General features: G+C 34.1%; 1 protein-coding gene across 2 annotated transcripts; it reads right to left on the bottom strand.

Annotated features, from left to right (window-relative positions):
- Nucleotides 1-8,660: 8,660 nt before the first annotated feature.
- On the bottom strand, nt 8,661-10,980 carry LOC111691967. Of its 2 annotated transcripts, XR_002763104.1 has the most exons (6): nt 10,759-10,980; nt 10,428-10,668; nt 9,938-10,215; nt 9,665-9,724; nt 9,034-9,219; nt 8,661-8,857 (listed from the first exon to the last, which is right to left on the bottom strand). XR_002763104.1 is itself a non-coding variant. In XM_023455537.1 (5 exons), the coding sequence occupies exons 1-4, from the start codon at nt 10,768-10,770 to the stop codon at nt 9,686-9,688; spliced, it is 570 nt and encodes a 189-aa protein (XP_023311305.1). In that variant the 5' UTR covers nt 10,771-10,980; the 3' UTR covers nt 8,661-9,219; nt 9,665-9,685. The 2 variants fall into 2 exon arrangements, 1 of the variants encoding a protein (XP_023311305.1); XM_023455537.1 differs by having other exon boundaries at nt 8,661-9,219.
- Nucleotides 10,981-12,238: the final 1,258 nt, after the last annotated feature.

Genomic DNA, 12,238 nt, shown 5'->3' on the forward strand with positions numbered 1-12,238 from the left:
TCGTAAAACTGACTTACCCCAGTTTTGTTCTATGGTTTTTGCAAAATTTTTGCATATTAGATATGTATTGATATCAATTAAATCCTTAAGTGTAATCCTTGATGTAAAGCATACGATGCAGTCCCGTATGTTCTTTCATTTTCTGAGTAGGGTAGAAACATCAGTAAATGAGCGGTTAAGGATTTCTTAATTTTTTAATTGTCACTTACCATACCGGACAAAAATGAGTGTATGCATAACAAAAAATAAATTTATTAAAATAAAATTCTGAACAATGCTGGAATAAATAAGTATTCTTTACACATTAGATGAAACAGATTTTAAATTAAATTATTTTTGAAACTACATTCTGTTTTAAAAACAGGGCAATTGTCTGATTGTGGAACAAACTAGGTTCCACATCCAGACGAGCTGTTCCACAATAAGACGTATTTTTACCGCACATCTAAGGAGTTAAAGTTTATTTCAAATCGAAAATATGATTGTTGCCTTTTCGTTGCACCAACATGGGATGGTTGTGGTAAAATATATTTGATTTGCACATTTTTTTATCAAGAATCAGTTGTTGGAAAAACGCTCATATTTGAAACTTCTTCTCATAAAACTTAACAAAAACTCCTTGTTCTCATTATCAGTTTCTTTTACTATATAATATATTTCTTTCTTCTTGTATTTAAATTACATCAAAACAAAATCATTCACATTTATAGGTCGTATCAACTCTTCTATCATTTAGTTGAGGTTCCTTAAATAAATCAACATCGTCTAAAGCAGTGGTTCCCAAAGTTGACTGGACTCCGACCCATCTAACAAAAACTTTGCGACTCACCTATTGGCTGCTTTAGAGAAAAGGGGGCATAAATACTGGTAATGCTCAGTCGTGAGTTGCGGAACTACTTAAATTGTACTGTAGTTCCAAAAACAGTCACTGTGGAAAAAGTATTACCAATATCAATGAGGTCTCCTGTTCAAATAAGAAAAAAAAACAAATATATTTATATTTTTTTATTTAATACTTAAATAACTTACAAAACAGTTTATTTCAATGGGAAGGATGTATTTGTTTTCTATTTTTTGTCATTACAGTTTTAGCATCATTTTCAATTTTAGTTACTTTTAATCGCAGTGAGTTTGATACGTCCAATTTATTTCGGTATTTAGTTTTAATGTTAACCATAGCCGAAAATGCGGCCTCACATAGGTATGAGGTAATGAAGGGGAGGAGGACTTTCACAGCTTCACCAAACAAGCAAAGATAGTTCCCAGCAACCGAGAGGCAGAATTTCGTTAATTGCTTGCGATTGAAAGTATTTTTCAGTGATGTATCTTCTGATAAATCAATGAGCTCTTCACTTGCTTTTGTCGACATATTAGTTGGTAGTTTGTCCTGAAATGGGTTACAAATCCAATTCGACGTTTCGAGCTTTTTCATCTCTTCCCCGAAATAGGTGTCAAAGTTATTTCTTAACAATGATAAATGAGTGGACATTGCAGAGAGTACGATCATATTTGGCTGCACTTAGTTTTCTACAATAAAGGCTTCAAGTATTTCAAAACAATCATATTTACCATTCTTAATACAACTCTCCCACAAAATAAGCTTTTTTTCATGAACGCTCGAATTTTATCGTGAACTGCAAAAATATCGGATCCATTTGAACCTTGCAGATACAATTTGAGTTCGTTTAACTTGGAAAAAATATCCGCCAAATATGTTAACTTGAGAACGAATTCTTCGTCCAGTTCAATATATTCTGTTTTTCCTTCTAAGTAAATTGTTACTTCATTCCGTAGTTCCACTAATCGTGTCAGTACTTTTCCCCTGGATAACCAACGTACCTCCGTATGGAGAAGAAGAGATGTATGAAGACTACCCATTTCTTCACACAGCTTTTGAAACAAGCGTGCTTGTAAGGGCCTTGTTTTAATATAATTTACAATTTTTAGAGCTGTATTTAGCAGTTTTTAAGTCATCGGGTAATGCTTTTGAAACCAGTGCTTCTCTGTGAAGGCTACAATGAGTCCACAAAGCACAGAGACTTTCTTCAAGAACTCTTGTAACCACACTGCTAATTCTCGCACACGGCCCGCGCACCGTCAGTGCATATACCGACACAGTTCTTCCATTCTAAACCTTTTCCTTTTATATGGGAATCAATTGAATTGAAAATTTCTTCGCCCGTTCCACGACTAATTGGCTTGCAGAACAAAATATCTTCATGCACGTCGTCTTGCTATATATAACGCAAAAAAAACAAGTAGTTGAGACAGGCCTTCAACGTCGGTAGACGCATCTAGTTGTACAGTATAGTACTACTCTTCGTATTAATTCATCTTCTGCCCACTCAGCCATTTCGTCAATTCGTCGTGCAACAGTGTTATTGGATAGTGGTATGCGCTCGATTTCCTTTACTTTTTTTTCGCCAAACATGGCTTCAACAGCATCTTTAATCGATGGTAAGACTAAGTCTTCGCCAATGGTATAAGGTTTTCCCGCTCTGGCAATCCTCAAGCTAATGAGGTACGAGGCATATACAGCATTTTCATTAATATTAATGAAATGTGAAACAATATTTTTTGAAGATTTCATATCCAACAATTTTCTTTGAAAAAAGTCTACTGGCTTGTTTTTTAAATGAGAATGCTTAGTTTCTATATGACGCGTTAACTTACTTGGACCCAAACTTTCGTTCGCTAATATTTCGTAGCAAATCACGCATTGAGGACGCGGATCTAACGTGTCATGATTCCAAGTGAATCCTAATTCCAAATATATATTCATAGTAATATTTTCCTACAATTTTCCGGCGCTTCGTTTCATATGAACTCGTTGAGGGAGCTTGGAAGTCAGATTCAGTGCCACTTTTGTCACGTAACAGAGCATCTTCTGTCTTTTCTTTACTTTGTCCGTAATCAACTGGCGACGGCGACGTAATTTTTGCTCCGCGTTTCAACCACTTGTCCATGATTATCTTCAAATGTTAATAATTGTTTTTAAAAAGATTACAATGGCGTACGGTAAATAATACAACACACACGCGAAACGTAACCTCACAAAAACAAAAGACGTCCGACTCGCAATCACGGCGGTAGCACAGCCCCCGCCCGTACTCTCCTCTCTCGCACCTCTCCTCTGATTGGCTGTGACGGTCCCTCATCAGTAATGCTAACCGGGAAAGTAAGAGGGGATAGGCTTCCCCACCAAGCTTTAACCTAAGCTTCACCACTTCTCACAACTTAAATATAACTTTTAACCACAGAATCCTACACCGGCGATAGCCGAGTGGGTCAAGTCTTTTGCGGTCGCGGATGTGTGCTGCTCAACAAGGTTCTAATCCATCCCACATTTCAGGGCCCACTCAATATTTGCTCGCCACCCACCAGTGACTTGCGACCCATAGTTTGGGAAATACTGGTCTAAAGAATCCGATGAGGACATAACTTCTAATTCTTCATCTGAAGGCATATCTTTTACTACCCTTTTAATGTTTCTCTTCTTTTTTAACTCTTAAGTCAGAATTTCCTAAACAATAATGGATTTCCAGGTGAAAATAAACAAATTTTTTATTTAATTATATATATTTTTTTAATTACAGGTATAATCGGTGCAATTGATGGCAGCCATATACGAATTGTAGCCCCAAATGAAAATCACAATTCGTACATAAACAGAAAAAATTTCCATTCACTTTTATTGCAGGGGGTATGTGACCACAAAATGTTATTTACCGATGTTTACGCTGGAGAAGCGACTAAAATTTATAGAAAATCGAAAACTTGACCTAATAGCACAACTAATAATTTGTGCTTGTATTCTACATAATATATGCAGCTACTGTGGAGATTTTTTGTAAGATATAAATGCTATAATAAAAAGACAAAACATAAATACCATACCTATTATTAGAGAATAGTTTTGTAGTCAGGTTTAAATAAAAATAATAAAAACAGTAATAATATTTATTTAAAAAATAATAATTACCAAATTAAATTAGTAATTAAAGTAATAATACTTAACAAGTAAAACAAAATTTAATTATAGATAATTGCAACATTTGAATAAAATTTTAAATTCTTCAAAAACAAATATACAATTTTTCTACATATTTTTCAGATAAATCGTTGAATCTGTCCATACGAGCTAACTTCTTGTGTCGTTTTTCACACTGACTTAGTCTCATCTTTCTTTTTTTTTTTTGTAAATGTGCTTTCGAAGTTAGGATTTATCTCCTCATTTTTGTTGTTTTCAAAAGTGCTAGGAACGGTATCATTTGTTTCACAATTTATATTTTTACTTAGCCCTTTAATGCTACTGCACGTGGCTTGGGGCGTAATCTCGGGTTTTGTAAACATAAAATTGTGAATTGCATCAAAATATTTCCAATGTTTTCGTTCATTTCCACTTGTACTATTATGTAATAAAATACTTTTATAAGTGCGCTTTAAGCTTTTCCATTTCATGTCGCACTGATTGTATGTAACGTGTTTAGAAAAATTTTCAGAGCATTTCTGTGCGATTTTTATGCAAATATTTTTCTTTCTCAAAGTCATTTTGATAATGGTCTACTTGCTTAATTAGAAATAAGACGGCAGGACGAGTCCATAACTTAGAATCTACTACAGCTTCCTCTTCATTGGTTTCATCTGAATTTATAGACTCCGTAGGATTAAGTTCAGAAGCCGTACCGGAAGTTACAATTTGAAACATATTTATTATTTCATCAGTAAGTGGTACATATATTGCATCACCATCTGAAACATTAATGTAGTTCAAATTAATTGTATTAAAGAAAACAGAAATAGATCTTACTAGTAACATCTTGTAGCAATAGTTGGTCATTTTGTATAATTAATTCTGAGGCACCCTTGACTGGAACGTGTGTATGTCTTGAAATTTCTGTGTTTTCCATTTTAACTTTAAAATAGAACCATACGTAAACGGCCAACCAACATTTAACCACAGACCAATAACATCTAATCTAACTGCTGCGTTATTTACATTAATCTTTTAACATGTATAACCACACTTTAAAAAAGCTCCATTTGTTTTACCTACCACAGGTTGAGCATACAGAACGAACTCTTACTGAATAGTCCTAGAATACTCGAACGGCAACTAGTTAACTCTTTTCACTTTATATAGTAATAGACGAACAACTAAACCTTTGGGCAAAAAAGAGTGCACGGAACAGTGAAGCCAAACGCTACATTAATTGGGGAATTGCTCACAAATTTTCAGTAGTTTTACTAGATTTAAGCCCTGCTTGAATTTTGCCATATTTCCACTCGTTGGCCGCACACCAACCAAGGTAAGACGCATGTCTTTTTCTCTAAGAAGTTTATATATATATACTAGGAGTTTATAGTTGTTTGCTTCCTTATTTTCAGGCCAAAAAGATAGTGACTTATTCCGATCCAAGTGTTCCGATCATCTGTCGAAACGATAGTCTCCGTCGTAGTCTGAGTCAGGGCGTTTTTAATGTCAGTCTTAAGGGAGAGGATTGCCGCCTCCAGATCATGGGTGGTTTCGATGACTGGGAGCGCGATGATTCCTTGCATTACTGCTCGGAAGCGCTTCCAGTCAGTGAACCTCCTCCTGAAGGTGCCTTCATATCTCTGTTTTCGCCCCAGATCCAGAAATATTGGATTGTGGGCGGAAGACCCTTCGTATTGGGTGGATATTTGGGCATTTAATGGTATAGATTTTAAGAGGGTAATGTCGGAGCGTCCTACGGGTCGTAATGTGTCGGTTCTGTCGGTCCGAGTATCGTCAAGTCGTCGTGTTTGTCTTGGTAATTCAGCATAATTCAGCAGGACGCGACCTCTTGTGGTCGTCGTCCCGCTGTGCCATATGGGGGACTTCGCGTTGAAGTCCCCGATGGCAATTGTCTGGGGCCAGGAAAGGATTTTGTCATTGTCAAGTAGAGGTAGTCTGGGTGGGTGGAACATGACACCACCGCAACGTCTCCATGCCGCAGCGATATCACCGCTATCGCCACGGCCTCTGTGTTTTGAGTTGGGAGCCGCTGCAGCGGATAGTGGTCGATGCACTTCTTTACTGTGAGTGCAACACCACCCCCGTTAGCATATTTTGAAACACAGGACGCTAGAAGCATTAGACTAAATAGTGAGCTGTCATTGGTTGTTTCGGAATTCGGATTAGTGGCGGGAGTTTTAAATGCAGTAATGAGTACATAATTCACACGTATTGCGTAACTGTCCATAGTTGTATGTAATTAGAATGTAAAGTACTTCAAGTCTAGCCAGAATTAAAAAACCACTAATATGTAAATCAATATATTGTCAAAAATACTTTAATGAGTTAACTTCAAGAGTATAAATTATTCAATTGACATTTGAGACAGTGGCAATAACTGAAATGTTAATTGTTTTTTTTGTCTTATTTAAATTTGTACCTAGGTATTTATTTTTTTTATAAATAATTTTAAAAATGTACCTACTTATGATTGTCACTTTTTTTTATTAAATTAGATTGATTAGGATTAGGAATAAGGATACATTGCTTATAAATATTGTATAAATTAAAATAGTGAATTTTTTTGTAACATTTTATTTTTTAATCCCCACGTTTAATTACTACTTATAAGAGCAACCTGGAAGAAATTTACGATATAATTATTTAGATATACACAAATTTATACTGAAATAAAAAGCAATTGGATAAATAATTAATCTAATAATTGTAATATATTATAATTAGATAAATATAATATAGAATAATAGATAAACTCCATTTCACGATAGAAAATTTATTTTGATACGGCGACATTTGGTAAAATAGTTATTTTTATATAAATTCATTTATGCTGGCAGATCCGCCATAAAAAATATCTACCTACAAAATAAAACAATGAAACTTTTAAAATGTCCAAAAAGGTAATGCAAATTCAAAATACCTCTATTCTTAAAAATAAACTCACAATGATAAATAATGTGATATTATGACATAAATAACAAATTTCATATTTCGTGATAAAAGTTTTTTAAGTAATCAACCCCGTTCTTGCTGTCGAATATCAAAATAAATTTTCTATCGTGACACAGACTGTATACAGTAACAAATACATATACTAAACATATAATAATAATTCTATTCCCATTGTATATTGTAGTCTAGGTATATTCATACATATCTTCAAAATTTCTGAGTTTTTTCGCTTGTTTATCTTATGGAAATGGGCTTGAACTCGCTGATGTTTCGGTAATCCCTTTGCTACTGTCTTCTGGTGCGCTAAAAAGCTAAATGAAAAGATGTTACTAGATTATGTACAATATTCTCAATTTTTTTAAATTTCATATATGACATTTATTTGCCTAAGAATATAGAAATAATACATAAATATACATACATAATACTTTTTTCAAATGATCTGCCTCGAAATTTCTTCTTCATTCAAATTAAAATTAGTTTGTACCATGCTTGGACAAAATATTATGTGCCATTGTCAAGACTATTTATTTTTGATGTTTTTTCTGTCTGTTCTACATACGATATGAAAAGAACAGGATTGGAATTTTGAGTTTGGCCATTGATGGTGTAATACATATATATATAGAAAAAAAAAATAAAATTAGTAATATCTAAGTAGTAATGTCCATTTGCCACTTACTTTTTATGAACTTCTTTGATATATCCATTTATTTTTTACTAATCTTGTGCTCCATGAACTGTCTTCATATTTATTTAGAACTTCTTTAGCTCAAAGTTTTTATTTATACTAATGAGCACGACCATGAAGTACAGCATTTGACTGATTTGCCAAGATATTCAATTTTATATTATGCTTCCTTTTTACTTTATTCTTCACGCCACTGAATGGTCTTCCTAATGGTATCCTAGTACTACCAAGAGTTACTCCTGGCCTTCTCCTGGATATAGCTGTAGGTTGAACTTTAATTTTCGACTGTTTTCTAATCGAAGTTTTCGTTGGAACGTTAAGTGCTGAGTATAATTGTTGGAAATTTTTGATTTTCTGTAGTTTCTTGGTAAACTTCTCTATCAAAGTACTGGGTACTTCACTGGCAAGTGCTTTAACTCTGTCTAACTCCAATGACGGCTGTGAAATGGCATCATCCTTGTTTCGCTTTTCTTCATCAGGCGAGTTGCTAAGAATTACTTCCGTATATGCTGCTTGCGGATTAACATGATCCGATTCTAACGTTTGGCTACTTGAAACTGAATTACAGGAATGAGTCGTATGAGTTAAATCCATAAACCAATCATTGCTAGGACATTCGAGACCTAACGCTAATTTTCCCAAAGATTTACGTTCCTCACAAGTAACTGCAGGAGCATTTACAACTGCTTATGTAGATAAGCCTGATGCTTGCAAAAAGCTCCATTTATGCCAGAAGGGCAACTACATAGACCTACTTCTACATCAATAGTATAGTGCACCGAGGAGTCTTTAGTGCCACTTATTTTATATAAATTATTTCCCAAATCACATAAATTGCTTGGATTTACAGATATCATTCTTGAACATAATTTTAAATAGTTATTTCGAATACTATTCCTCCTGTCATGTGCATAATCCAACAATTTAATTTTGAAATATTCTTCCCAGACAAAACAAATAAAATCTACTAAAGCCACACAATTGTATCCTTTTGTTCGGTGGATAATTGTGTCCTTTAATATTCTTATAGATGTTTCGGCATAATTGTTGGTGTTATTACCCCTAATGATAATGTTTTTACGGTGAACGTATAACCATTCTTATGATCTCGAATAAAATTTTTCAAAACGATTAATAAAATTAGGGAAATCTTGAGATGACTGTTTGAAGTTCAGTATCATCATAGTCAATTCATCTTCTGTTTCGCTATACATAACCTGTAAATGAAAGAAAAATACATATATCATCTAATGTAAGTAAAATTATATGTTCATTAAAGTACTCATATACATCTGCTGTAAATTGTTTTATAAATATAATTGTACTGTAAACTTAAACATATACCTCCTGTAGATTTACACTACCCCCAAATTAACTACAGAACTAATCTCACCTTACGAAACAAGTTCATCAAAAACTGTCGCCTCTCTAATGGAATTCCATTTTTCTTTTCACATAACCACCTCCATTCCTTTTGCAAAACATGGAAAAAACAGAGAAGTTGTCTTGATTGTGGATAAGCATTTGCCAATGCAGCTTTTTCAGCTTTACAGTTATTTGTCATAAAACATGATGGTTCCTACAATTTAATTTCCATTACCTAACATACTAAATATGAATATTTCTATTAACCACAACCAGACAAAATGATACCTGTACAATGTTACTTTATTGCAGAAATAGCCCAAACCTAATATAAGAATATATGTCCATGTAGTCATTCTATCATTATGATTTTTTAAACAATTGCTCAAATTATGGTATCAAATTATTACAATTTTTATAGAATATTCACGGAAAAATTAACTATTAACCCTTTTGATACACACGGCATGTGCAACAAAATTACTAACTAATATTAAACAAAGCCAATCATACACTTTATAAAGTAGGTACCTGATAAAAAAAACGCAAGTTTTTGTTACAGTAACACCACACACTACAAAGCCAACCACCTGTTCTACATGCTATGCCTATATAGTGAGTAACAACACCAGTTTTGGACACACATACTGGATACTTACAAATTTCTAATATATTTCTCCTTATTTTTGTATGTTGTGTTGTTTAATTTTGAGTGGTTGCTAGAAAATGTCAAAAATTAAAAATTATATATTATTTCCACAACATAAGTAATTTTTCTGTAATAATTCATCTAAACACCATTCTTATCTAATCATTTCCAGATAACACAAACATATTTTTAATTATATTTTTGCATAAATGTTACTCATTTTTTAGTAATTAAGTTTCAGAGTACCTATGTACTTGGATTGTTAAAAAAAATGTTTGCTTACCGTATTCCTCCCAAAACAATAGATTGTTTTCTTTAACAAACCATAGGCCTGCTCATAACTAGCTATAGACTGTCCATCATGTAAAAGAACAGCTATTGGAATAGCACCTGCTTTGGTAACCGTTAGCAAAATAGTAACAGTAGTTTCAGTACTGTCGCAACTGGAAGTACTATCACAAAATATAATCTCTTTAGAAGAATTCAACTGCTGTGCTCTTTGCATTATTGAAGTAACTACTGCTACTGCCCAAGGATTTGTTGCCAATACCACTTTCATTCCTGTTAAAAAATACTATTTATTACTTGATATTGTTTTACTAATAATTTTACTAAGATGATATTGTTTTAATAATTGAATTAAAAATATATATAAAATTTGACTTCTCAATGGGGAGAAGTTCAAAGAAATGAACAATGAACAATCTTATACTATTTACTAAATAATCAACATAACAGTATTAAAAACCACTACAATATGCATATAAACTCACCTCTTGTTTCATAAAACGTAAGTTTCTCTTGCAATTTTGGGATAGGTTCAAAAACTGCTCCATAATTTTTCAATGTCCATTGCCTGTGTAAATAATATACAACATTTTTCGTGGGATTAATTGAAGCATTTGCTAACTTCTCCCATGGCTTCTCATTAAACATTAACATGCTTTCATGATAGCGAAAAGCCTCAGAAGCACTCATTCCATTGTCAAAATACTGTTCAAATATTTGCTTCGTCTACAATATCAAAAAATAGATTCAATTCTAAATAAAATTCATACAATACCTATATTTATCATAAACAAAGTGACAGAAATCACACCTTACCTCATTAGACATTTTCAAATATTTTAGAGAACCACTTGTTCCTATAGTATGGTTATGTATAATATCTATCTTAATTTTTCCACAGAGTGCTGGTTTCAGTTTCAAATATTTGTCATTTCTTTTCGTAGCCGGAGTACATTTTTTTATGACTATATCTAGTTTTGCAGTACAGCCTGTGTTAAATTCGGTTTTATAAGCACTACACTTTTTATTTACAGCACTATGTTGGCACACATAGTATTTATGATAAACGACTCTGTAATACGAAAGAAATATTTAGAATATTAGTAGTAGGTATACTGTTTCGAGTACCTAAGTACTTATGTTTACATACCTTTCTGGATTTGCCAACTCCCCATTTCTTATCCACTTCGTTAATGTATGTGCTTCAAACAAGTTTAAATAACTATCAGCCTCGTTACTATCATTAATATTTATACGCAAAATAAAATATTTTTCGTTGGTTTCTTCTAATTCACACTGATAACCACTTATTCGTGTAAAACTTAAAATATCCTCGTAGTTCATAATTATTGAATAATCACAACTTAATAAATATCTAGAATAAAATAGAGCCTCACAGCGTATTTTATGTAATAAAATGGTTTTTATCAGAATGTGAATAGGAATATTCACTTGTAAAAACACTGAACACACATAAAATGTGCCAAATCGGCATAAGATTTGCAAATCGATAAGAAGTTTGGTCACATATCTAAGTTTGGTTAAGTGTTTTGATGTAAACAAACCTTACTCGTGCGGCGCCGGCGTAGAACCAACACTGTACGATTACGAATTGACCAATTAGGCATCGTTTTATAAAGCTATGCTTCTAGCGGCCTTTGTTTCAAAATATGCCCTCCGTTACGGTTTTTGTCATGTCTGTATATGTCATAGTCAGGGATGGGGATGCCTCGCTGAGATAGGTCTCCTGGACAGCCATAACGTCTATGTTTAGATGGTTCAAGATGTCCACGAATTCCATTGTTTTGGTCCGGAACCCGTCAAGGTTCCAGGACGAAATTCTCAATGAGGAGGGTTGGGAAGGCGGACGAGCTATTAGAAGTCGAATAATTTTTGCATATTCAACACCATGGTCGTCAGCTGGACGCAGAAGTCCTGAAGACGCTTTGTTGCGTCAATCAGGGCCGCCGCGCCCGGTAGGGAGGGTGTCGTGTCTGTGTGTGCGTGTGGTGAGGTGCTGTGTTGTTGTTTTTGTGTGTTTTGTGTTTTTCTAGTCATGTCAGCGTATGTGTAGTGTTTTGTGTCGTGTGTGTTTGTGTTTTTGTGTTTTTAGCTATGGGGTATTGAGGGCACCCCATATAGCTGGCGGGGTGAGGCCCGGCGCAATTTGCACACCTGGCGGGCGTGTCTTTGGCCTTTTTGCAGACGTGCGTGCTGTGGTTTTCACCACATTTTACACACTTTGGCATAGCTGTGCACCGGGACTGGCCGTGGCCGAACCGCTGGCACCGGCGGC

The sequence above is a fragment of the Anoplophora glabripennis genome, unplaced genomic scaffold, assembly GCF_000390285.2.
Source record: "Anoplophora glabripennis isolate ALB-LARVAE unplaced genomic scaffold, Agla_2.0 scaffold755, whole genome shotgun sequence".
Classification (NCBI taxonomy): domain Eukaryota; kingdom Metazoa; phylum Arthropoda; class Insecta; order Coleoptera; family Cerambycidae; genus Anoplophora; species Anoplophora glabripennis.